Source organism: Mauremys mutica, chromosome 10 (genome assembly GCF_020497125.1).
Source record: "Mauremys mutica isolate MM-2020 ecotype Southern chromosome 10, ASM2049712v1, whole genome shotgun sequence".
Taxonomy (NCBI): domain Eukaryota; kingdom Metazoa; phylum Chordata; order Testudines; family Geoemydidae; genus Mauremys; species Mauremys mutica.
In genome coordinates, this window is record NC_059081.1 from 64,460,995 (window position 1) to 64,487,413 (window position 26,419).

At 46.0% G+C, this 26,419-nt stretch overlaps 1 protein-coding gene across 4 annotated transcripts; it reads right to left on the bottom strand.

The window, feature by feature from the left end:
* Positions 1-26,419, bottom strand: LANCL1 (LanC like 1). 4 transcript variants are annotated; one of them, XM_045032920.1, is made up of 10 exons: positions 26,347-26,419; positions 25,957-26,053; positions 22,000-22,117; positions 10,936-11,143; positions 6,425-6,560; positions 5,817-5,963; positions 3,610-3,792; positions 2,931-3,107; positions 2,357-2,429; positions 1-1,750 (listed from the first exon to the last, which is right to left on the bottom strand). In XM_045032920.1, the coding sequence occupies exons 2-10, from the start codon at positions 26,035-26,037 to the stop codon at positions 1,674-1,676; spliced, it is 1,200 nt and encodes a 399-aa protein (XP_044888855.1). In that variant the 5' UTR covers positions 26,038-26,053; positions 26,347-26,419; the 3' UTR covers positions 1-1,673. The 4 variants fall into 4 exon arrangements, with proteins under 4 accessions (XP_044888855.1, XP_044888856.1, XP_044888854.1 ...); XM_045032921.1 differs by having other exon boundaries at positions 26,342-26,382; XM_045032919.1 differs by having other exon boundaries at positions 26,320-26,374.

The following is a 26,419-nucleotide window of genomic DNA, read 5'->3' on the forward strand; positions in this document are numbered from 1 at the left end:
GTTATTCACCGCAGTGTTAAAAACTCAGAAACACTGCAGAGAGAGTCTTAGCTAGTCCAAATGAGCTTGATGCTTTTAACTGGGACACCCAGCGAACAGTAAATTAGCTCCACTCTGTTTCCAATTTTTCTAATTAGCTGTCCACACAATCAATGCTGAAACCTTTAGTGAGAAAGTCAACGAAAGCACTGCCTGCAGTGGCAAAGGAGTCTGTGCAGAATACAGTTTACGCTGCTTGCTCAGGCAGTTCACGTAAGTGAGCAGGAGATGATTTTCTAAGAGAGATGCAGTCTTTAGGCTCTATTAGTGTTTCTAGCTACTCACTATCAGCAGCCTTGAAATATCAAAACCATTTCCACCTTTCTTCAGGCCTGGGGCAAGGTGAGGAATAGGAGGTCGCATCCAGTAGCCAATGGAAGAGCCAAGAAGCAGGTTCAGGAATCCAGCAGCTAATGGAGAGTGCTCCTTTACCAGAGCACATTCGTTAGCAGGACAAGTTTTACTAGGACAGATCCTCAGCAGGTGTAAGTGAGTGAAGCTCCATCAATGGATTGATTCCAATTTACAGCCAACGAGGATCTAGCCCATTGACTGGACAAGGTATTGGATCAATACCAATTTGGGCAGATTTCCCAGCTACTTTTCGGATGGATTCTTGTTCATGTATCAGGCTACAATGAGTAGTAACAAGCGAGCTGAGTTACTAAGGTTCATGGAAGCTGATTAAAGAAGTAGGAGGGATTAAGAAGCCGGTAAAGCTACAAATATAACAGATTAAACACTGACAAAATTTACTGAAATAGGTTTCTTTTCCCACAACTTCTGTTTCCAGGCCTGGTTCACCAGGCTAACAGCTGTAATGTTACATATAATTTTAAGTCAAGACCGCAGAAAGCTTTCAAAACTGAACATGAAAGATCACACTTGGCAGTAACTTAACTCTTTTGAACTGACACTTTCAGTGACTGAAGGCTTTCTCCTGTAGCGTTTAGCAGAATATGGTGAATCTGCACAATAGGTTATGGATTATGTATTCTCGTCACTGACAAAATGGAAAAAGAGTGAAACACAGTCTGCTTATAAAGCAGAAAGGTGTGAGGTTTAAGAGAAGACTCTGGCATGTCAGTGATAGCTGTGACAGTTGCAGTCTGCCAAGAGGATGGCATAAGAAATAACTTCCGACTCCACAGTCCATCACAGTCAACTGCCCAAGGAGCAGCTCAGTTAGAACTGCCTACCTCCATGATTAGGAGAGAGAATACTTAGGTGCCAACAGGAGGTAATAGTCGTAAGATTTCATCTTTTGTTTTCCAAAGACAATACTCTAAGCTTCTATCCCTGTTACTCATGACAAAGTTAAATGGACAAAGTTACATTCTCCCTGGAATTCAGATACATAAAACAGCAAAGCTCTGAGTTTGCATATCCAACAAAATACTGTACATTTCCCATCTTTAGGAACCAATAACAAAAACCAAGGGTTGTTTTTTTTAAAAAGCTAAACAAAGCAAAAAGAGCACTAGAAAAGTTTTAAATACGGAAAAGAACTGAAGCCATCAAGAACAGAACTTTACAAGAGATGAGTTTGAAAAGAGACTCAAGGAAGCTCCATCTCCTTGTCCAACGGATGTGGAGTGCAGTGGGATTCGTGCAGGAAACTGCTGGGAAGGGTTTTACAGCTCAAATGCTGGGAACTTGGCCTTTGTTGGTACCAGGAGATCAGCAAGAAAATATATTGTCCCAGCCATTCCTGAAGAAGAAAAAGAAAATTGTTATTTCTCAAAGCATATAACAGGGAGATTCTCATTGCATGTCAGTATTATTATGGAGTAAATCATAATGACTGTGAGTGTGCATCATGGAAGACAGGGAACCAGGGGCCATTTTCAAAAGCACCTACATTGCCCAATCATGGACTAGATCTGTGGCTTCTTTTTGTTCATTTCTTCATTGTTCTTTAGAGGGACACTGAAAAGGACCTGCACAAAATAGGAAGTACACAGAGTGCAGAGGTTGGCTGGGCAGCCAGCCTGAAATTACTGTAGGTTTAAACTGTCCCTAATAAAGACTTACTCCAGTGAGAGTTATGAACCGTACCAGAGCTGAGCACAGAGGGACTCGGTGCTATGCCAGCCTCCAGCCCTCCCAGCTGGGGTTGCAACAGAACAAGGAATTCCAGTTGCAGCCATTATCCACTGCTGTTAAAATCTCTTTCAGAGAGGGTCAAAACAGTGGGTGTGATTCTCCTGACGCTGATTTTAGGGGGTCTGAATGCAGTTACTCTCAATTTACACCGGTGTGCGATCAGACTCAGGATTCAGAACATATTACATAGAAAAGGCTGGACAGAGATTACCTTCAAAGAGAGAGAAGGGCGTGTCTGGAGTCCGGCATCCATGCTCCCCATAACTCAAACACCACTCTGCAAACTGAGGGAGGAAGAACAAAGTGTCCAAACTTTGTAGGAGACGTGACATGGACGTTAAAAATACAGACACTCCCCCCAGCGTCCTCCAGATCTCCATCTCGTCACGACAATGGAACAGAAAACAGGCTGTTGCAAGGCACTGCTGTTGACTAGAGCCCAGCAGGGACAGTGATGAGAGTGACTGTTTAAGGACCGTCCTGGTCTACGTGAAATGAACTGGTTAGTGCTAGCTGCATCTCTGCCAGGCTAGAAGTTAGATTACAAAGGAAAGAACCATCACGCAGAGTGCAGAATCAAACCATCCTTCAAGGTAACTGGCTCCAGAATGTTAATTACATTCCACCCTAGCCTGACCGGTTCCTCCCCTTAACAAAAGATGGTCCCATGATTTTCTAGCGGATAACCTTTTTAAAAGGTGAGCTATCCCAGCCAGCATCCACTCTTTCCATGACCCGGTGGCAGGAGTCTCTCCTCTGTGACTGTTGCTCATACGGATGCTCACCTTGCAGGCTCTGTACAAGTATTTCATGTTTTGAGTGAGGTTGTACAGCATTAGGAAGGCATAAGCGTTGCCAGCTGTCCCATGGCACAGCCCATAACCTTTCTTCAGCAATCCCCACTGCCAGATCACTTCCGCGCACTGCAGCGCGTCACTCAGATACTGCTGGTCAGCAAACACCTGTGGAGATGAGAGAGCGATTCCACTCACTGCAATTATCCCCTTAGCATCCACGTTGGGCTGGAGCAGGCCCCCACCTACTTGGTTAATGAGCTCCTATCAAGAGTGACCTCTCCTACTTAAGCAATGGCACCGTGACTTTGCCTTCTACTGTCAAAGATTTTTAAAGTGATAAATGAAGCAGCGTCACCGTTATTTAACTCACAATGAGCTGTCACCATTAGTCACCTACCACAGAATGAATACAACACATGGCTGACTCCACAAGCAACGAGAGCATCCTGCACTTGGGACAAGACACTGGGACCTGTTCAGAAATCATTCATTAAAAGTCTAATTTGCATTTTGATTGGTGTGTAAGTGTGGGCATGCATGGTGGCGCTGGTGGGTTATTTCATTAGAATAGTACGTGCCCTGACGGAGACTCCCCGCTAGAGGATTCTCTGAGATCAAATTCCATGTTTAAAGCTCTCCTGTCACCGTTTTCCAGGACCTCCCGTACCTTATAGGCCTGTGCGAGCATGTAGATCACGCCAGGTGCCCCGTGACACCAATGGACAAGCAGGTCTCTGGCATCATCAATACAGGGGGGGTAGTTGCCTGATGGGAACTTCAGCTGGCAGACATAATCCACACTGGGTTTGACTGTGTTATGCAACTTCACTTGGCTCACACCAAGGCCGGGCTGAAACAGACAGACAAGAGAGGCTGTGAAACCATGAAAGAAGTACTGTACAATTCCCTCCCTCAGCCGGCAATGCTAGTTTTAGAGGCATAAGCAATTTATGCTTCAAAGATGACAAGAGAATTTGGCATTACCGATTCCTTCCAGCTTCTTCAGCTGTGCTACGTCAGCTCATATCTTTCCTCCTATACAGGCGGGCTAGGAGAACGCTGGGGGCAGGCTGCTCAGTGCCTCGGGTGCGAGCGTGCACCTGGTCATCCTTTAATGCCTCTTCCTCTGCAGCAACAGTGACTGGCTCCAGAGGGTGCCCCAGCAAGGGGCGTGTGATGGGGTGTTCACCCTATACTAGCCCTGAAGGGGTGACAGTAGCTCAGAAGGGACAAATGAACCTTTAGGCTGCACCCCAGGGAGAGTCGGACTTGACTGATCAATTACTAATTGCTGAAGCCCAGCTTGGGGAGAAGCTGGGTAAGGTATAAAGCCAGGAAGTTTGCAGCAGAAAGGGGCTGCAGGGAGGGAGTCTGCAGTTGCTCTCTGGGCACAGAAAGGTGGGGAGGAGGAAACCCTGGGGCTCAGGGGTTGGGGAGATCAAAAGACCTGGGCTCCTGTCCCTGACAGAAGGGTTCACCCAGAGGAGGGGTGGAGAAGAAAGCCTGTAGAAGGCAGAGTAGGAAGAAGCCCAAGGACGGAGCAGTGAGGGTTGAGACTGTGTAGACCTTGTCTTCTGGGTGGGCCCAGGTTTCCCACCTGCCAATGGGAAACGGGGCAGGATTGGTGAAGTTGCATCTGGACAGCTGGTCTGGCGAGACTTTGATACACCAGAAGGGGAAAACTATATCGTCACCTGGCTGGAGGCTGGGTCACAAAAAGAGAGCACCTCCCAGTCCCAGAGAGTGAGAGGGGCTGCGGGGCAGGTGAGCAACAGAAGGGGGGGGCTCGACTCGACAAGGGCTGACCCCCAGACCCAGCCACAAGGGGGTGCCCCCACTAGTGAGTGAACACTGTTACAGGGAGAAAAATAAGGGGATCCCTTTGGATTTTAAGAGGCAAGGAAAAGCCTATCCTACAAATCTGAAGTGGTTAGGAATAGCTTAGAGGATATGATCAGGATTAACGAAATGATGCAAAGAGAAAAACTCAGGATGACTATCAGGAATGATTCCCAGACACCAAGACCTAGCAGATCACGTCACCCGTAGAGAGCACCACCGCCCCACTGTGAGCTGCAAGGCCAGCCCAACTTGAAGATCTCAATTTTTATTTGTACACAGATCATGTAAACAGGTTCAAGGGTAACAACCAGTTTAAAACTAAGGGAGCAACTTCACCATTGACCTCATTGAAAGCAGGAGTGGATCCTCCATGTCCTCCTCTAATTGCTCCACATTGGCCAAAAACTATATAGACAGAGTTCTCTTTTAAGCTGGCAGCTCTGAGCCCCTTGGAACGAGCATTTTAAGCTAAGAATCATCTCATTCCCAAATTGCTAATGTGCAAATTGAAAATCAACACCTGTGCTGTACAGCCACCAGTGATAAAGAATTGCACAGAGTCTGACGACCTCCTCTGCACCTTCCCTGGCACTTTCCCTCTAAGCATATGGTGCATTATGCTTGGATGCTCTTTTCTATAGCCCACATATTCCAGATTCAGCTTGTAACTTCATTGTATAGGGAGCCAAGATGCCAAACTCAGGCTACCTGAATCCCCATGATTTTCTAGGTACCTAAAAGTTAGGCATAATGACAATTCAGTTTCTTTATGAATCTAGCTCTAAGTGACTAGCCACCTCAGAAGTGTAGTAGCCACCTAGAAACACAGAGTCTGGAGCATTTTAGAGCTGTTTTGAAAATAGGATTTAAACCAAACAAAAGAGAGCATCCGATGGACAACTGACCATGATTGACACCAGTGTGACATCACTAATAGCCAATCAGAAAGCTCCCCAGGTGTCCCACGTTCTAACTGGAGGGCATTAGAAGTGAAACTGCTGGGAAGGCCTTTTCTCTCCAGGTGTCTCTCACCTGCATGAGGTAGTAATAAATTCCTGCCAGGCCATGGGCGGCCCCTATGTAATACTCCTGGTACCACTCATACATCAATGGGCTCTTGGCCGTGAAGTTCCTCCTTTTGGCCAGACTCTCCCCGGATGCCATGACTTCATCGCAGACCTGCAGGCGGAAACCAGACGTGAGTGACGACAGCTTTGAGGTATATAATCTCCTCCCTCCAGCCTGGCAGACAGTAGCCAGCACAGCAGGTACCACAGTGCAAAATACAGTCGTGCACCTTTGTTATTCTGCATGTGGAAATCCTAGCTTGTGAATGGGGGAGAGGAACCGGGGCTTCTTCGACTCTAGGCACAGAATCCTAATGGATTAGGAAGGGCATTTGGCACAATAACCCTTTGGAAGAATGGGGCCTGCAGCAACAGCTGGAGGTTCCATGCTGTGGCCTTCACACGTGTCCTGTCATGTTTTCACACATGCCAGAGTTACCTAGACCAGCATCTATTTTCACCCTTCCAAGGATGTGCTGGGTGGGAAGTGACAAAATACAGAGGACAAACGAGTAAGATGCGGGAGGCTAATTCAGCCTACACTGGAGAGCAACTGGAGAGATGACAGAGTACCTGTTGAATATAGTTTTGAGGGATTTTTTCCTCTCCAAAATGCTTGTTCACGAACAGCAGTGCGTAGAGGTATCCCATGCGCCCATAGAGCATTTCATCAGGTGCTCGCGGGTCAAGTTTGTGCAGCTGAAGCAAGCTGGAAAGAAAGATTCAGGTGAGGAAGTAGATTGGCAGGGATGAGCTATACAAAAATACCCCCAAATTGTAACTCCAGTTGAAGGCTACTAGACTGGAACACAGGAGATCTGAGTGCAGATCCTAGTTCCACCACAGGCTCACTCTATGTGACCTTGGGCAATCTCAGTGCCTCAGTTCTGATCTGTAAAACGGACATAATCCTGCCTTTGTCTTGTCTATTTAGACGGTCAGCTCTTCAGGGTGGGGGCCGTCAGTTATTATGTATTCGTACAGCGCCTAGTGCAAGGGGTCAATTGGGGACTCTAGGCGTTACTGGAATCCAGGTAATAACGTTGATAGTCAAACCCAAGTTGTTAACTGCGTGGGTAAGGCAGGATGACCCTTTAAAGCAAGGAAAATGTCTCCTCCATTCCCTGCTCCCCCATCACAAGCCATAGCAGTGCTTTTAGAAATTCAGCTTCTGTGCCACGAGGCACTTCCAGAAGTGATCGGCATCAGTTTAACTCTGCTTCCCTAGACGTCAAAGGGGATGTTACCAAAATGGGAGCAGAGCTGAGCCATGGCCGACCATTTCTGAAGATGCCAGCCCTTATGTTTAAAAGTCTTGACTGTGAAAACCCCAAAGCTCTCATGCTGTTCCAAAACAGCTGGGGTCATCTCCCGAATGAGGCGGGAAGGGGAGGGGGCTGGGGGAAGGAATGTGAATCACTTAGGCAACAGTGCACAATGGAGTGGGAAAGGGGTGATTATGAAATACCAAGCCTCTGTGGGGTGCAGAAGAAACAGACAGTTGCTCTTCATCCATCTAGGCTGGGTTAAGTAATTATAATCACAGGGTCAGTCCAAGTGCAAGCACCACAGGCTTCTTTCAGTGCAGTCACCAACCACAGGAGTGAGAGTATGGATTGCCTGACTGCACCAGACTTTAAACACACCGCAACACAGAGCAAGGAGTCCAACATAGTTTGAAAAGTCCTCGCGTCATTCTTCAGATGATTAGCATGCTGAAGTTGGTGACGCTCCTGCAAGTGTTAACAACGACTGACAACTCTTCACTTGGGTGCTTTGTGACCCAATCGCTCAAGATGCAAATTACCCTCCATTTTTGCCTCTTGCCACTCTTCCAACAAGGTCACAAGTTCTTCCCTGTCAGAGCATTAAGTCGAGGGAAAGAGGAAAGTAGTTTTTTTCCCCATCCCTGGGGTCAGCGGCCTGGAAAACGCTGTCACTTTCAAAATGACAGCATGGGTGCTGCATTTCCTCAAGGCTGCTCCTTTCAGTGCCTCTTGCTGCCACTCTGACAGGCACAAGGCACAGGAACTGCACCCCCGAGGAACCACTGGTGCAGGGCTCCCCGTCACAGCCGCGTGAGGGAACAGCAAAGGTACAGTGTCAGCGCTTGCTCTTGGGCAGCACATTCTTTTTTTAAAAGGAAGCAACGGCCAGTTGTCCAGAATCCCCTGAGATCAGATGGAGGGCGCTGTGTTCCGGCTCCCAGCAGCAACAAATCTTTGCTTGGTGTTGGATTCAATGTGACTAGAGATATTTAGAGAGCGAGGGTCTCGAGGCAGATTTAGTCCAAGTCCTCACAACAGGCGGCTACCAAGTGCTGTGCTGCTCCCCCCTGGATGTTTCCCAGACGTGAGAGCAAGTCACTGACTTCTCACCCTGCCTCCTAAGCATGTGCAGACAAATGTGGGTGGGAGTGGGAGGCAGGGGGCTGTCTCCCATACACACTCCCCAAAATCAGGCAGCAACAGATCTCCCTGCCTCATGCCACTGCCCAGAATCCTTTGGTGACCCTATTTCCAGGGAGGATGGGGGAGAAACAGCTGGAGTGTGGTCTCCTGATTGCTGTGGGGCGGGGGGGAAGGAGTGCCTGGAAGGGCTGGGCTACCTATGGCAGGTGGAGTGGGAGTGCCTGGGGAGATGCCAGAGCCTGCAGGACTATAACTGGATGAAGGTGCTTGGGGAAACTGGGCGAGGGGGTGGGTACATGGTATGCCATGAGCAGGGGTCTTGGGGGAGCATGTGAAGCGCTCCCTGGGGCAGTCTGGTGGGTGAGGGATGATCTGGAGCCGGTGTTTGTACTGTTGCTGAAAGCTGCTCCCCCCAGCTGGCGTAGTAAGGGGAGGAGGAGAGGAAGCCTGCAGAGCAGTTCCTGTCAGCATCTGGGGGACCAAACCACAGAGTAAACAGGGGAATCAAAGGTAATATGGTCAAGAGGAGTGGGGCTGCCAATTGTGGGTGTGTCGCACAAGGTGCCAGACCCCTGGCAGCCCTGACAGTACCCAGAATGCCATTTTCCAGCAGGGGACGGTAGTAAAGGTACCTGACAGTTAGACACCACAGATACTAAACCAATCTATTAATTGCTGAAAACTAACAGTTTCTGGAACAAGCGAAAATGTGGCAGCGGGACAGGATTCTGTGCGCCAATTACTCTAGAAGCAAACACCTGATCTCCTGATGGCAGCAAAACCACAGAACACAGTCTGTAAGAATATAGTCCAGGTTTTCATTGGCTGTTGGAAAACTGACCACCTTGAAGTGTTAGAGCCTCTCAGGGGGATAAAGCACATTTTGGGGTCAGGAACTCATTTAGGCAAGTGCTAGCAGCCCCCACAAAAAGAAGCTTGTGTGTCTTCCACTGCAGAGAAAGCTCTGCTGAGAGGCTCACTTCAGCCTTTGTATAGCTAGAATGCACTCTAAAGCACCGGGACCCAAAGAGAAGCAGGCATCGCGATTGCTATTCTTCTCCACTGGAGAAACTAAGAGCTTTCCACTCTAGAACTCGGCAAACTCTTCAGGAGCGCAGTAATAAACTGAAAACCCATTCCGCCTTTTGATTCATGGAAATATTTCTTGTAGAAAGCAGCTTTTCCTGTTTTAAGGGTACTATGGCCTGCTCTGAACAGTCAGGAGGCAGGCAGTAGGAAAGTTTGACCTAACTATTGCTGCTTGAATACCCCATTTTCTTTTCTCTGCTTGCCTTTCAGAAGTAACCCATTTCCAGTGCTTGGTCCTCCAGATGCCATTAGATGGCAGTGCAGAATTAATCTGAATTTCTGCTCTGTCACAAAACCGATGCAGCAAGGGACAATTACAATAAAGAAACATGGTTTGGGATCTGTTACAATTTGGGGTTTAATTCCCCCTACAATTGTACATCACAGTTTGAAAGAATGGTGTCCAGATGTCCCTTTGTAGGCAAATATATCTACATCACATTAGCAAGCTTCACCAATATGATGCAATGTTGACCAATGCAATATTGTTAAGATCCTATGTATATATTTCCAGAATAAAAAAAAAGGGACTTTTGTCTCTAGACTGGTCCAAGATGCATATATCATGAGCACTAAATTCACACCAAAAAGAAGAACATCTCGTTCTCGATTAAAATTAATGGGAACTGGGTTTCCAAATCCTTTAGGCAATTCTGAACCTTCCTCCCCCTGTTCATTTTAAAACAATTGTGCTGTCTGACCCCCATAGCCAGATAACGGAGGCTATTCAGCATATGTTTCTGCCGTTGTTAGGATCTGGTAGATTTGTTTATTGGTCAACTTTAAATGGAAAGTTTGCCCCCAGGTATTTCTCATCATTTTAAGACTCCTTCTATCATATACCCTTGAAAGCTTACAATTGAAATCTGCTCCTCTGCTAAGCGTTTTTTCTCTGTCACATGCTAGCCCTATTCAGGTAGCGTACAGCGGCTTGTGTGTAAAAAATAACAACAAAAATACAGATGAAAACACAATTTAAAAACAGACCTAAGACAAAATGAAAAAGATAAGCTTCGCCTTGACAAAATGTCCCTTTAACTGTAAGGGTGGAGCTGGTAAAAAAAATTCCAAATCTCCCCCTTTTCTCCACCCCCCTCCGAAGAAAAAGAGAGTGGGGAGAAGTCCATTTTCAACCAACTATAGAACTAGTGTAAAGTTTTCAAAAAATCAAATTTTGTTTAAGACTCTGAAAAATGGAAACATTAATAACAAAACCAACCAACCACGTGCAGTTCCCCCAGCTTGTCTGGCCAGCTCTAGTGCTGTTGCAATCCCTGCTCAGTGATAGTACAGCCATTCTACCCTGCCATCCAGAAAAGCGGGCTCTAACAAGGGTCAGCTAGTCAACCAGGCTTGGTTTACGTCCTTAATGACAACCATTTCCCTAGGATGTGAAGATTCTGTCGCATGCTTCTTGTCCAGCTAGTGAATGCTCTCCTTTTAAACAGAGCCGTACAGCAGAACTTAACAAGGTCGAGAGGGATGTTCCGCATGGGGAAAGCTAAGTAGTTTTGGACACCAGCTCGTGCGTCCAAAAGCAACAACTTGAGGAACAGGCGGCAAAAACAAACCCTGAAACGTTACCGAGTGATGCAGGCTTCCGACTGCGTCTCATCCCGTAATTTATGGTACACAACGGCAGCCACTGCCAAAGGTCCAGCATCCCCACACAAGAAGGTGATGGAGCGCTTTGTCAGACAATTCAAGCTCTTCTTTGCGTACGCCTCTGCTATCTGGAGGTAGGAAGGGTCTCCATACACATCATACAGGTGCAAGTAAAGCACAGCAATGCCTGAGAAGAAATAAATGGGTTAAGCCCAGGGCATGGATCAGCTGTTTTATTGCTCTCCCCTGACACTATATACTTTCGTGACTCTAACTTTAAAACATAAAATCCCAGCTGTTTATGGTGGAGCCAAAACATATGAAACAGATTTCTTGATCAGCTTATCTGTACTTGGACATTAACATCTCCCTGCTTGGCCATTGGGTGACTTTGGACATGTCGCTGTACCTCTCTGCCTCAGTCTCCCCATCTGTAAAATGGCAATAATTGTGAAGTGTACAAAGTGTAACTTTGTAAAGTTCTTTTAGATCTACAGCTGAAAAGCACCATACAAGGTGATATTATTATTATTTATTTATATTTATTTAGCCACCTGCCAAATAGCAATGACAAATACATAAGCATTAGTGATAGACAAGAAACTATTTGCAATACAGCAGCTGTTCTCAACCTCAACCAGCCTGGAACCCCCTTTTCCATTGCAGGAAGTACCAGCCTCTTATCTGTCTGGGACCTCCCTCCCATCGAGCAATATGGGAATGGCAGGGTGCTTGCAATCCCCTGACACCTGTTGGTGACTCCTAAATTAGAGAAGCCGTACACTAAACTGGACCTTCATAGAAAAGGAGAGAGACTGAGAATGGCCTTTATTTCTCTCTGCACAGAGAATCAGCTGTTTTCAAGAAAAGTATTGTAAACAAGGAGCTAACTCCTGCATACACACGCCACACACTAATTCTGTGTGCAGCCCTTGTCTGAAACATAAAAAGCTATTCAAGAGTCAGGAAAATGCATTCTTCTGCCCCTGACTCTTTCATACCAGGCATCCAGCTACATAAACAATGCTGCTGTTAAAAGGCTAGGTCACTGGTTTTGCCTGGAGCCTTGCTCTGTCCCTCTCTCATCCCGCTCTTGAAGCCTGTTATACATAATTTGAAGAGTCATCACTGTGTCGTTATTCAAAAGTTCTGTCACAGTAGATAGAACCTCCCTTCTAAACACCCGCTAGTCAGAAGGCACCCTCAAAAGGATTTGGGGGCTCGGGGTATCCTCAAAGAATATGCATCAGAGAAGCTAGTGGCCTACATCACTTCCAGAAAAATCTCATTTCGCCCCTTACAGTATGCTTTCCATCTCATTAACTGTTTCTAAGAAGACACAGGTCCTGTGTTTAAGCCTAAATTAATAGAGCCAATCTCTGCAGATTTCGATCCAGTTAAAAAAAAAGAAAAAGCAGCCTGAAAAATTACTTTCCACTGCACTGGGGACAATTTTAAATTTAGATCATTTTCTCATTTTGCATGGGTAATCTCCAAAGCTTCGTGCTACAGACAATTCAATTTCACATGTATATTAAGGGCAAATTTCCATTTCCTGCCAAAGTTAATAACCTTGTCCGCTCTCTACGCAGTTCAGTGTTAGTATTTCCACAGAGAGAAGCTCAGATGTACAGTACCATCATTCAAGTTTGTAAGGACGAGGGCACGAAGCTCTTTTTAAAGGGGACTACTCACCTACTAGGTATTTCCATGACCTATCACCACCTTTAGGTTCTTTAAACAGCTCAGACTATGGAGTTACCTGTTTTAATGTTTAGCTTTTCATAATCAGCTGCTATTGGAACAAGCTTACTTGTTTATGTAACTACCATGGTAAGAATAATGCCAGGATTGAAGCCTGGAAAAATAAAATTACCTTGTGAGTTTTTCTTCCAGTCTCTTCTTCCCCTTTTCCCACAAAAATCTCTTTTAGCAACTCCCTCCCTCCCTCCCCATCCTGAACAATGAACAATTGTTTGCCAGAAGCTGGGAATGGGCGACAGGGGATGGATCACTTGATGATTACCTGTTCTGGTCATTCCCTCTGGGGCATCTGGCCTTGGCCACGGCCGGAAGACAGGATACTGGGCTAGATGGACCTTTGGTCTGACCCAGCGTGACCACTCTTAAAGGCTCCAAAAGCATCAAAACGCAGTCAGGTTTGAGAGGCTTTGCAGAACTGTAACGTCGGCATCACTTCCCAAATGGGGCAAGATTCTCTCTACACCCAAAAGCTTTTAAAATCTGGTCTACAGCTGTGAAGAGCAACACCCAACATGGAGCGGTGACTTGCAGCAAGCATGTTTAGGTAGGTAGATACACCAATGACAGACTAAAAAAAGAGCATCAAATGTAGGTTGACCATGATTAATATCTAGACAATGTATATTAGAGGCAGCATGGTTGGAGGACAGAGTATGGGGTTGGGAATCAGGCGGTCCTAAATGATAATCCCAGCATTGCCACACACTCAGTCTGGCTTTGGGCAAGTCACTGCACCTCCCTGCCTCAGTTTCCCCATCTGTAAAATAAGGGTATATACCTAACCTCTCAAATATGCATGGTAGGTTGAAGATGAGCTAGATAATATTTGCAATATGCTTCTAATGTGTAAAGTACCATATAAAAACAATTATTACATAATGAGGGACAGGGAGCTAGGTAGCAGAGGGGATCAGTTCCCCTAGCTTTGCACCCCTGGAAACCTGGATCCAGTTGAATTGCTTCAAACATATGTGGCTGTCTCACTCTGATTCCCATTTGTGCCCCTCAGAACTACCACACAGCTGGCTGTCTATGGCCTGCCAGGGCAGAGGATCTGAAGGGTCTATTCTAGACAGACATTATGGTGATAAGGGTGGTGTCCGAACCTGAGCATTTTCCTGTTGTGCATTAAGCAACATGGCTAACATCTGTCACGTGTTGTTGGTTCTCGCTCTCATCCTTTCCCTAGGGGAAGAACTGTGTGTGCAGTGGAGTGCTCTGTTTTGATAGGGTTTTGTGTTGGGGGTTGTGTTGGAACAGTGGTGCATTTGTACAGCTACATGGGAGATCCAGTGCTTATGACCTTTACTTTAGCCCCTGCTAAATCCGTTAATCCCAGTAGCACCAGAGCTGTAAGATGTTTTAGTTTGTTTAAAATCTTGTCACAGTATAGGGCACGTATAGTTAGATCTTCCCAACCAGCTAAAAGACAATTTCATCCACACACACACTAGTTAATGGAGAGGCTGAGATGCTGCTTTAGGTATATACTGAGTTCAGGGCTTGTGAATGATGCTGGATTGTCAGCAACCTGTAAACTGCAGGCCATTGTGATACACTGCTAAGGGACAGCATACGCAGTAGCAAGGCAAACTTCCCTAACCTGAACCTTGCCAACCCAGAACAGAAGGGATCTAAGACAAGGGGATAGCATGCTTTCAGTATCAATTAAATCTTGGTTTCTTTATCCAGACTGCTGCTAAGGACACCAATTAGACGGTAGTTTTCAGTGTGCAGTCCACTAGGAACTGAACTGCAGTGAACTCGTGTAATAAAGGTCATGAAACTGCCACAAGATAGGAGATTTTTGGTTATTGCTAACTTGGACCAGATTCAGACCTGCGATCTGGAGGGAGAAAAGGCTTCACACTCCATCAACCCTGAAAAGCAAACCATCCAGTGTCCTCGAAGTAGGAAGCTATACATGGGGGAAACCCCACCTATAGGGGCATTTAGTAGAATATATGAAGTTGCTGTACTTAAACTGAGGATGGGGGATCATGCACTGGGCTCACAAGATCATGTGCATTTGTAATGTTCTGTAACACCTCTCAGCGCACCAAATTCACACGCACCAAATGTGAGCAAAGTTGGGGGGAAAGAGGAGAACTAGCTGATTTCTCTTAAAGGGACACTAGCAACTTGAATTTTAAATAGTGTGATCCAGCGGTTAGGGACCTGGGTTCTATTCCTGGCTCTGCCACTGGTTTGCTGGGTGACCTTTGGCAAGTCACTTAATTTCTCTGTGCCTCAGTTTTCCCATCTGTAAACTGGGGATAGATGATACTACCTTCTCTGTAGAGGAACTTCAGAGCTAAGGATGAAGAGTGTTAGCGCTTATCTAAGTATTATTATTAAAGTAACTGAGTTTTTCAAAGAACCTTTCTCAAGGAGCACACCTGGAAATTTCCACTACATGCATCCAACAAAGTGGGTATTCACCCACGAAAGCTCATGCTCCAAAACGTCTGTTAGTTTATAAGGTGCCACAGGACTCTTTGCTGCTTTTACCTTCACTGGTGTGTACAGAATTAAAAAAAAATCTTTAATTTTTAACGAGAGGTTTTCAGCTCTGTTCTTATAAGTCTTTCAAAAGTAACACCTCCATAGATTATCAGACCCATCCCTCTTCCCATTCTTTGATGCACATGCCTGCCTGCTACCTCTTCTGTCTGAGCTTTGCTGCAGCTCGTACGGGCAGGTGCCCTGCTGCACCTCAGGGGTGAAAAAATTCACAAAATTCTATCAGAAACAAGATTGTCTCCATAAACAGATATTTGGGAGGGGCCGGGCCTTGGGGAGGGGCCGAATGAGGGCTAATTAATGTTTGGTGCTTGGAGCATGTCAAGTAAAAATGTAATTTAAATTCACCATGAAGACAGAAGAAAGCTAGGCACCCTTTGAGCAGTGTATGTCCAAGATACAGTCAGTAAAGGCAAAAACTGCAGTTGACTAGCCTCAGGGAGAATATTTTCTGTATTTAGTATTTTCAGTATTACTTATTTATGGTGTGATCCAAAAGCCCACTGGAGGCAATGGAAAAACTTCTATTGACTACCATGGGCTTTGAATCACGCCTGCGAGCACAGACCTTTTCTGAAAAGTGACTCTGTAAAACAGCAGGGGGGAAATCTACATGTTTTTGCTTCTTATAGGTCTCTGTATGTGCTCAGTTTTCAAAAAGATTTTTGATCACACTTTATAATGAGGTCCTATTTATAAATAGTATGTAAAAGGGTTAATAAATGATTAGCTGTTTTCTAAGTATTACTCAATTGTCATAGATTGACAAAGTCCAACAGCTCACTTGGTTGCTTATACAAAAATGCATCATCATCTGTAACCAGTGATGTGTTTATAGCTCTCTATAATATATTACTCATGTCTAATGTGCTTATAACGTCTATTAACCATTTATTAACCCTTTTCAAAACCATTTATAAATGGAACTTTGTATTAAAGTGTGACAGTTAATTTCTTATTGTTGGCCCTGCAACACAACACGAACTCGAAACATCAAACTCTATTCTTTCCATCTCACACCAAGTCGCCAGTCAGAAGAGTTCTGCAGGCCAAACTGAGGCCTCACGAACACCTGTGCACTCCGACTGCTGTCAATGGGATTATGGGGATGTCAATGATTGGAATTTACTACACATCTGTTGCCACATGAGAAGGAACAGAATCAAGCTTGCGCTCTTGGCTGGGTTTACTCATCCAAGAGAACAGGAACAGAAATAAAAAAAATGATCATTGCTAATATAGGTTGCTAAAGGCAGTGGATAGGAATGAATATAAAGGATATAATTGGTGTACAAAGGTGCCATGTTCACATCATTAAGACCACCCCTTTGTTCTGTCTGCAACCCAAACACTAATGCATCATCCTCCCTTTCCATAAACCCATTAAATCCACAAGTCCAATGGATCTGGAGAAGCGATCAATATGGGACAAACCTGCGCTTATACAAATACATGTACCCGTATCTCTCCTCTACAGCTTTACTTTATGGATAAAATGATGACTGGAGTAATTCAGCCATAGGAAAGACGCTCACCCAGAGGTGAAAGTGGTTAGGGATTTGGAAGACCCTAGACACCTCCCCGTGTAACTTTGGGCAAGTCACTTAGCCCCAGATCCACAAAGATATTTAGGCTAACTCCCAGCAACATCAATAGACGTTGGAGCCAAAATACCTTTGCAGATTTGGGTCCTTGTCTGTCTGTGTGCCTCAGGTCCCCATGTGCAAGTGAAGACAGTAGTACTGTCATATCTCACAGGGATGATGTGAGGGATCACATACTACACGACAGGGGCAATGGATGGCTAGAGAGATCTGACTGTGCCATTTCTACAGTCCTTGCTGCTACCAGCCCTTTCCTCAGAACCCACAGGGTGGGATTCCCAAAAGTGATGAGTGCTAGCTCTGGAGGTTCCTGGTTTGATGATCGGTGATGGCCAAGATGACACTCATCCTGCTAGCACTTCTGGATTTCAGATCCCTGGGATCTGGGGCATGGGAGCACGTACCAGATTTCCCACTCCAGAGAATTCTAGCGATGGCAGAGAAGCTACTATAGCTCCTGGGATTTTATCTAAGTAACTTATGTTTGCAGAGTCAGTGTAAGACGCCACTCAGTCAGCATTTGCATCCACTTTGCAAAAGGTGCTGGCCACCAATGAATTAGGCTCTAGGAGTCTGGATAATGGACTGTCTGAAACACTACCCCTGTCTGTCTAGCGAAAGGTGGTCTCTTCACGAATGCTTGGCCCTCCCTTGTTGCACAGTAACAGTTTAGTAATAGTTTACCATACAAATCAGAAAGAGTGATTATCTTTCACCTTATTAGGGCCTACCTCATGACCTTGCGTTCCTTCAAAGCCTACTGGGAACAGGCTGATGGTTAGCATTCCTCTGGGTCATATACACCCTCTACTGTCCAGTGCAGCTCTCATCTTTAAGTTCTCTGTCTCAGACACTGGTAACTATGGATATGGCTTTGGGGAAGGTCTGGCAAAATCCTGACTCTGGGGAGGGAGGCCATTTCTTGGTAGTACACAATGCACCTTCCTTCCATATGTCCTCCCCACCAGCAAAACATAGGAGATAGAAATAATCCCACAAAGCTGTTTCAGAAGAGCTCAGGGTCCCAGAGGCAGCTGAGAACCACATGATAAACTAGCAGCTCAAAGGAGTGCATATATTTTCAGAGCAGCAGAGTAAACAACTGCTTGAAACCATAATAATGGCTTGGAAAGGTCAATATGTAAATTATTAGCATCCTGGGGCTACAGTTACTTGCCCTCATTTTTTAACATGTTGCCTAACAATCTTGAAACAAACACACATTTCAGGCGCATGAATCTTCGCCCTGTCTCCTTGTAGTTCAGGCGGACCCTGCTGCCTCTTTAATGTAGCACCGTGTGTATAAATAGATGAGATGCCCAAGAACCTGGAGAACAGGTGGCTAGAGGATCTGCAAATGCATAGGAGGGCCAGCTTTTCCTCACTCCATTTCAGCTTATAGATCAGGCTCATAGACTTAGAGGTACAGCATGGTCCAGTGGCCAGGGGGCTGGATGGGGACTTGGGTGTCCTGGGTGCTAGTCCCAGCTCTACCACTGGCCAGCTAGGTGACCTCAGCCAAGTCACTTCTCCATTTCTCTTCCCATCCTTTGTCTCGCCTGTTTAGACTGTACAATCTTCAGAACCATGTCAATACACAAATTGCAGTGGTTTAAAAACAATTCAGCTAAGGGCCAGCGTATCAGTTCAAAAGGGGCTTAGCGCAGCTTAACTTAGATCAGTAACTTACATGCAGATATCAGCCAGGTTTTAAATGTAAGTGTCCACACAGAGTTTTGCATCAATTTAGCTAAATTGGTTAAAAAAAACCCCAAACCCAAATCTTAACTGCTGCAACTTTGGGTATAGACCTGGCTCGTGTGTCTGTACAGTGCCCCGATCTCTCTTGGAGACTGTAGGTGCTATTGCAACACACATTAAAGCTTGTGCCCCAAGGCTGTTTGTTCATTACTTTGGATTGGCTCAGTACAGCAGCTTAAGCAAACTGTATGTTCCTGTTATTTAGAGGCAGTGAAAATAGTGAAGTCCCTCCCCTTTACACTAGTGCTTCTTGGCACTAAAACACAGGGTTTCCCTGACACAAATGCAGGCCAGTGGGATGGGGTTCTTGCACGTGTATAGTGGAAGGAATAGACAGAACACATCTAATTCCAGCATGTGCCGTGTATGCCTAGGCATAATGGAGTATACTCAGGTGTGCTACATCATACAGAGGAAGAATGTTCACTGAAAGCCACAGCTATTCATTTCCACTATCTCTGATTAGCAGCCACAGAGTGCCGACTGATTTCAGACGCCTGGGTGATGATTTACATGAGAAGATACTCAACAAGCCTTTTCTACATAAGCAATTATGAGGAAAAGCTGCTGTCATGGCCCAATTAATTTTCTATCCAGAAACAACGTTGAATAAATTAATCTAGTGACGATTAGCAGGGGGAAAATGGATACAGAATAATATCAGCGTGTTCCATTTCTCTGGCTGCGACTCCCAGGAAATCCTTCATAGTCTTCTTCTAAATGACAAGCCCGGAAGGAATGGAAAGGGGAGAAGGGAGAATCCCTTTTGTGTAACTCCCTTCCAAATAAACATGGGCGGAAGTCCTAGCCATAGCATTACTCATCATTTCATCCCTGGAATCATTTTCCTTCCTAACCAAGGCTTGTAGGATGCTCCTTAAGGCTACCCTATGGAGGTATACACCTTCCCTCTCCCCTCCCCGGGAGTTGAGCTCTTCCTCCCAATACACTATAGGAGTCTTGCTAATGAGAGCTATTTATCCTCCAATCCTACATACTGAATTGTAATAGGCAGAATCCAATGCAACTTCAAATAACATGCCTATGCCCACTCCATAGGCTGCCACTCACTTATGGGACTGTCACATTAACAATAGATTTCTTGCACATAGCGCCTTTCATCCCAGGGGATCTCCAAGCACGTGCAAGCAGATGGAAATATAGGCTGTCCGTGGGGATCAGATCAGCCACCACCAGGTAGAAACGCCGAAGGTGTTGAACAGCGACATCACAGATCTGTGCTGGACAGGAAGTTAGGGATACAGGGTGCACTACACTCCAGAAGGAACTTGGGTGAGGCCTCCTGAGTTGGAATTTGACCGTTTTATAAAAGTGCCTTGGAATCAGTAATAGTCACACGTGGTCTGGGCCCCAGTTTGCCAATTCATTCAAAAGCGTGACACCTCCAGCATTACTATGCCTTCTAACACCATGCTTGGGCACTCAACCAGTAGTGATTTAGCAAGAAGCGTTCTCTTTACTACCACTTTCTGTAGCACCTAGGCACAGACCTATCCATATCAAGACTAGCGTGAAGATCTCAGGATAAGGCAATATGGGTACAAGTATGGGCATGGCAGAGAAACTGGCATCCTCTGAATTATCACCAAAAACCATGTCACTGCTGTCAGGTGTGTGTGATGTCAGGTTCTCCACCACAGGGGTGCTCTGCAGGGCTTCTCCATGAAGAAGAGAAAGAGTTGGGGAGGGGAGAGCATGTGGTGGCAATGGAGGGCACACCTGGCAGGGAACAGAGAGTTGGGGTTAGATCCAGGGAAGGGGAGAATCCAGGGAAAGCAAAAACACTCACACAAAGGAGAAAATGGGCAGAAAAGGCATGATGGTGGCAGTCTTCTTCCTTGGCTCATTCTCTCTCTAATGCTATCTACCAAGGGAGCAAGCAGGGTAATGGTCTTAGGCTGCGACTATACTAAAGCACCATCCAGCTAGCACATTACAAATTGTAGTGTGCCCGCAGAAGCACAGGCTGTGGCAAGCAGCAGGATGGGCTAGCTGCCCTGAATGTGTGCCAGCGGGGTCTGTCCTTGGGGCAGCTGGTCCATGCTGCCCGTGCTTCTGCGGGCACATGACAGCGTGTAGCGAACTAACTCTATGAGAGCTAGCACGAGTAGGTCTACTTGAGGTGGGACTCCCACCCTCCAAGCGTAGACGTAACCTTAGACTCTGACTTCTTATTGTTAACCCAGACAAGCTTACGGACCAGTGGGATCAAAGACAAAGCCAGTCCTGGTCTTGGTGTAGGGAAGCTTGGGATGGACAAGGGACTGAGGACCCAGTTACCTGATGCAGCCCCTGGTGCTTGTCATGGCAAGTCTGGCTACATTCCAGATCTGACTTAGAGGCAGAGCTATTTCTGGTAGCTTTGAAGAGAAAAATCAGTTCAAGGACAGGGTTTCCCCTGACTTATGTGCTGTGTTGCATTTCTTCTCCCTTCTCCTCTCAAAGACACTGGGCCAGAACCAGTTTTGGATCAGTCGATTGGCATTAACAGGTAACCCAGAACAAGAGCAGGAACAGCCTGGTGATCATGCTACCTCACATCATAATGGTAAAAAATAAACGACCCTGAAATATTTACTGGGACATATTTATATTTAAATATTCCCTGATTTCAGTGGTTAGGCACCTTCTGTAACCAAGCCAGTTACCCATTCTCTACAGTAGGCAGAGGTAGCTGTCGACGGTGGCAATGGAAGCTCCTACATGCTGGCCAACCCAGATGGTTTCACCCAAACTGGTGGGGTCACCGTTAAGGCTGAGAGGAGTTTGGTCTCCGTAGGCATGGAGCCTCTCTGCTGAGCCTGCCGACACAGTGCCGAGTGCAGATTCTGTTACGTGCATCCATGCCCACCAGGAGCTGGACTGACACCCACCCGCTTGCTTCACGTTCACCTAACAGCGGGTAGGGAGCCAATGTCACAACTGACTGGGATGGATCTGAGCCAGCCCCTTAAAGATAAAACTCTGACGTTCATCAGCTCCGCAAGGCATCTAACCCATCAAGCTTTATTTGTAAGAGCACCTTAGCAGAACGGATCAAGAGCATGCCCTATATTGCAGTGGAATGCCAAGGATACCTTGTTCCCACCTTCCAACCCCAGCAGCCAGAAATGGGGAGGACAGGTGGACCCCAGCTTCAAATGTAGGCTGTCTTTGTTAAATCACAACAAGTGCCAGGGCTGCTTCGTAGCATGAGTCTACGCTGATCGTTTCTGCCTGAGACCATGCATCATAGTCAATAAAGCTGCACTGTTTTTCTTTACTGGAGGAGGCAGAGGCTGGATGAGCCTAACCTGAAAAGGCAGCTAACAAGCAGACTTGCTCTGCCCCACAGAGCCGTTGTTACGGCATTGTTACGGCATTGCCCTACCTGCCCAGCCAGTGTAGCCAGTGCAGTCCCTGGGGTCGGCAGATTTCAAGCCTCTCTCCATCTGCTGAAGCAGCTCCCTGATCTTATTGTTCAGGCGCTGAGTGAACTCGGGAGTCAGCTGTGGATAGAAAAGAAATACCATACATAAGTAAATATCAGCAAACAGATTGGGTGAGGGCTCATCAAATTGCTGCGAGCGTGCATGGCAGAGAGCAGGGATTACCCTGGGGAACTGGGATTCTCAGTCAGCGAGTGTAGCCAGAAATGCTCAGTTTTGTATTTGGCTGGCAGTAGTAAAATGGACTGGAACCTCGGCCTGTTACCTCAGGGGCAGCCTTTTCCCACAGCTCTCACACACCACCTGGGCCTGGCTCACAGGTGAGGCTTGAGGAAGTTGAGAGCAGGGTAGCCACTGCTCCAAAAATTAATCCCACTCAGCTCCAGCCTGCTCCCATCCAGAATGTGATGCAAGATGCTGGCTTTTCACTAACTGCCCTCGGTTAGCTAGCTAGATTCCCTGTCCTTAATAGGGAGACCAGACAGCAAATGTGAAAAATCAGGATGTGGCAGGGGAGGGGGGTTAATAGGAGCCTATATAAGAAAAAGACCCCAAAATCGGGACTGTCCCTATAAAATCGGGACATCTGGTCAGCCTAGTCCTTAAAGCTGTGGTACTGTAGGAGTGACTGGGGTGCTGTGATTTAATCCCTGTATTTGTGAGGTGATAGATTGACATCTCAGTGCTGGGCACTTTAATAACAACAAATTGCATGGGCTTGATTCTCCTCATTCACACCAGCATAAAAATTCCACTGATGTCAAAGGAGTTACTCCTGCTGTCCACCAGGGCAAGATAAGATCTTAAGAATTCAGGCCCTAATTTGCGTAGGCTAGGCTAGGCTTGATTTAGCTGTTACTAATAAGATGGGTTGTAGGAAGCAATCCACGAAATGGAAATCCTTCCCTTTTCAACCTTCCACACCCAGTCTCCCACACGGCTAAACATGCTACATATTGACTTTTTTATATTTTAAAAACCTAGCATTCATCAAAGGATATTTGCTGTGGTTTTCCAAGCTGCTGGATTTTGGTACATGAACTGTAACATTTTGTTCATTCCCCTACAGGCATATTTTAATTGCTTTGTCCTGGAAAAAAAAAAGATAATGAAACTAAGCAATAGGCTGGAAAAATGAAATTAATTTGTAGAGCTTGGTTCCATACTTACTACTATAACTGCAGCCCATTCATAGCACCGTTGGGATCACCACGTCTGGATCGCCACAACTGACTGAACAGGTCTCTAGCGTAAGCCAGTTTAAGGACTGTGATATGGTACTGTAGGTCACAAGATGGCATCACCTTATGCTAAAGTATCTACCATACTGTGTAGGTGCATGCTTCTGTGATAATTCAAGCAGCACTTGCCAATGGAGAAAGAGCCTTAAGCAACAACAAAGGGTTTTGTTTTAACAAGGTTGGAACGTAGTTGAGAGCTCAGACGCATCAGAGTAGTTTATGCCAAGGCTTGGCTGTGTATGCAAACACACATACACTCTGCTTCCCACACAACTTTGTGGGACGGGGTTGGGGGGGAACCAATGTTTTGAAGGAAAGAATAGTTTTGTTTGGAACATATGTAGTAAAAGTGATGGTATGATGTGAATGAGTATTATTAAACAGTGTGCCACAAGCATTCACACTGTACTAAGTTGTGTAGGCTAGAAAAGACAGCTGCAGTTTAGGCAGATCCCAGCTCATCGGTTTAAAAATCTAACCATGTCACGATCCCTTCATTTCCTTTGGTAGCCTGCCACTTAAGTAACTCAGAGACTCTAATTCATGCTGTAGTCTTTGGGTTAATACATTAAAGAAGGCACATTTCTTTGGTCCAATCCCCTGAGCTTGAAGATTTTGAACTGGTTCTGCTTGTTTGAGTCTGTTTTCAAGAACCTGTCACAAAAAGCGTCTTGTGCAATAAATTGTGATTATTGTTTTTAGTCTAGGGAATCTGGGTTAGACACAAGAGATCTGCTCTGTTAAATGTGTGACTAAAGACTTTTCATATATATATAAATAATATGCTTCTAAAATTGCTGAGAGGATAAAAGTGCAGTGACTCAGAACTGATTCGTTGGAGTCAGACTCTGGAAGCAAATCTCAGTGAAACATTGTGGAATAAAAACTTCAGGTAGCAACACCATCAAATCAAGTTAAACACCAGACGCCAAAAGATCTTTAAGAACTTCCAAATCCAGAGATATACGGTTAAAGTTTTTAAGGTGCTTCCTAGCAGTGATGAGACAGCAGATATGTTGCACCTTCAACTGGGAAGACTTCTGTGGTTGTGCATACGCTGCAGCCTCAGAAATGGGAGACTGCAAGTCTCCTCTGCCAAAGCGAAGCAGAAAGCATCAAGGGCCCCTCTGTAATAACTACATGTCAGGGCATCTTTTCCTGGCTCTGAGATGCATTGCTCAAAAAATACAGAGCCAGTCTGAACAGGGTTGATGTGAGGCTGCCAAAGCAAACACCCCTGTGGTATTCGAACGCTTCATCATCTTCACAATACTTAGCACTTACACAGCACATTTCATCTTCAAGGAGTATTACAGACATTAATTACTTAAGCTTCACAGCACCTCTGTGCAGTTTTAATTTACTGATTGAGAAACTGAAGCAGAGAGATTAAGTTACTTGCCCAAGGCCACTGAGAGTCGGTGACTAGAATACAGAAGATCCTGGCTCCCAGACATGTTCTCAGACCACACCTGCCCCCAAATGGCTGCAAGATCCTTTCATCTTACCTTTCCAGCTATTACAATAAAATGCAACACTGCTCCTAACCAAAGATCCGTATCAACAGATATATGGGAAACGACTGGGAGACAGACACACAGACTATACAATCTCTCTCTCTTTTTTACCCAGAATTACTGGAGCCTTATAAAGTCCCCAGGGGAAAGGGTCAGTGTTTCTGATCTGTGTCTGTATGGAGTGGCTTCTTGTCTTGTCAGTATCCAATACACCTACAGCAAGTGGGAGTGGGAAAGCAAAAGCTTTGTTTATTTGCTTATAGTCTCAGGGTGTTTATTACACAAGTGAAGTCAGAATCCTGTTTGCAATGTCACAGATAGCTGCTTCGGAATTGGTTCTCTCCCCATATACATTCTCTTGTCTAAACTGTTACCCAGGGCCGGCTCCAGGGGTTTCGCCGCCCCTAGCAGCCGAAAAAAAAAAGCCGCGACCGCAATCTGCGGCAATTCAGCGAGAGGGCCTTCGCTCTGAGCGGGAGTGAGGGACCCTCCGCCCAATTGCCGCCAAATACCTGAAAGTGCCGCCCCGCTCCGGAGTTACTGCCCCAAGCACCTGCTTGATAAGCTGGTGCCTGGAGCCGGCCCTGCTGTTACCACACCCCTTTAAACCCTCTCACAAGAGCCAGTGATTTTGATCAAGCAGCACCACTGCCCAGGTGCATGGACTGACCTTTTTCTCCTGCAACCAAACCTCTAACCTACATTAGGATTTTCCCATTAGTCTTTGCCTCCCCCCTTACAAAAGTTTAACTCGTCTCATGATTTCATCGGATTAAACTAGACACTACAGTTGTTTTCAGTAACTGGATGAGGTGGCTATAAATGGGGAAACTGTCCCAGAGGACAATGGCAGATACCTGAATGCTGACCTGGCTCAGGTAAGCCCACGAGAAAGCTCAAGGAAGCTCACAGAAACATTTCAAAAAGAAATGTCCAAGACGCTATTAACATCGAACGCACAAGCCCTGTCTTGAGGCATGTTAGGAGTGCAATCCCTGCCTTTCTCCGGATCCACCGGGCACTGCTCCCATGCCACAGAAACAGGGGAAAGAAAAATTAAGCTCACGCAAGTCTGTGACACATGTTACGAAAGAAACAGTCCAGCGCTGTAAAATTAAGTCACTTTAGAGCCCCAACTCACCCGCCCTGAAGAGTCAAAGTATCCTGTGGCCAGGGATTTGTCATAGTCTGCGTAGGGATTCGGGAAGGCCCTTTGGGCCATAATGGCAACAGCAAACCTGCAAGAGAGTGAAGAGAAAAAGCTGGGATCCAATTATTTGAGCAGCTGAGGCTAGTGCTTGCTGCTATGACAGCTGCCGGCCCCAGGCCCCAGCTTCCTATGAGCTGCAGAGCAAGCAGGCCAGATTCTGCAGCTGCACCCAAATCTAACACACAAGAGAAGATCTCAGGGATCTAAAGCAGCAGCACAAAAGCCTACAAACATCCCCCCCACCCCCTTGCTGTACAACACAACCCCACCCGGAAAACAGAGGGAATCATTGACGTGAAACCACGTTTTCCCCCACCTCACCCTGCAGCTCAGACAACAAGAAGCAGAGATCTGACTTTTCCACCTCCCACTTCCTGCTGCCACAAGCCAATGA

Excerpts from the sequence above, each read along its gene's own strand:
- LANCL1 (XM_045032920.1), bottom strand. The coding sequence starts at position 26,037 with ATGGCCCAAAGGGCCTTCCCGAATCCCTACGCAGACTATGACAAATCC. Across the intron at positions 11,144-21,999 it reads TGGCTACACTGGCTGGGCAG|GCATTGCTGTGCTTTACTTG; the intron begins GTAGGGCAATGC and ends ATTTCTTCTCAG. Across the intron at positions 5,964-6,424 it reads CTCAAAACTATATTCAACAG|GTCTGCGATGAAGTCATGGC; the intron begins GTACTCTGTCAT and ends TTCCGCCTGCAG.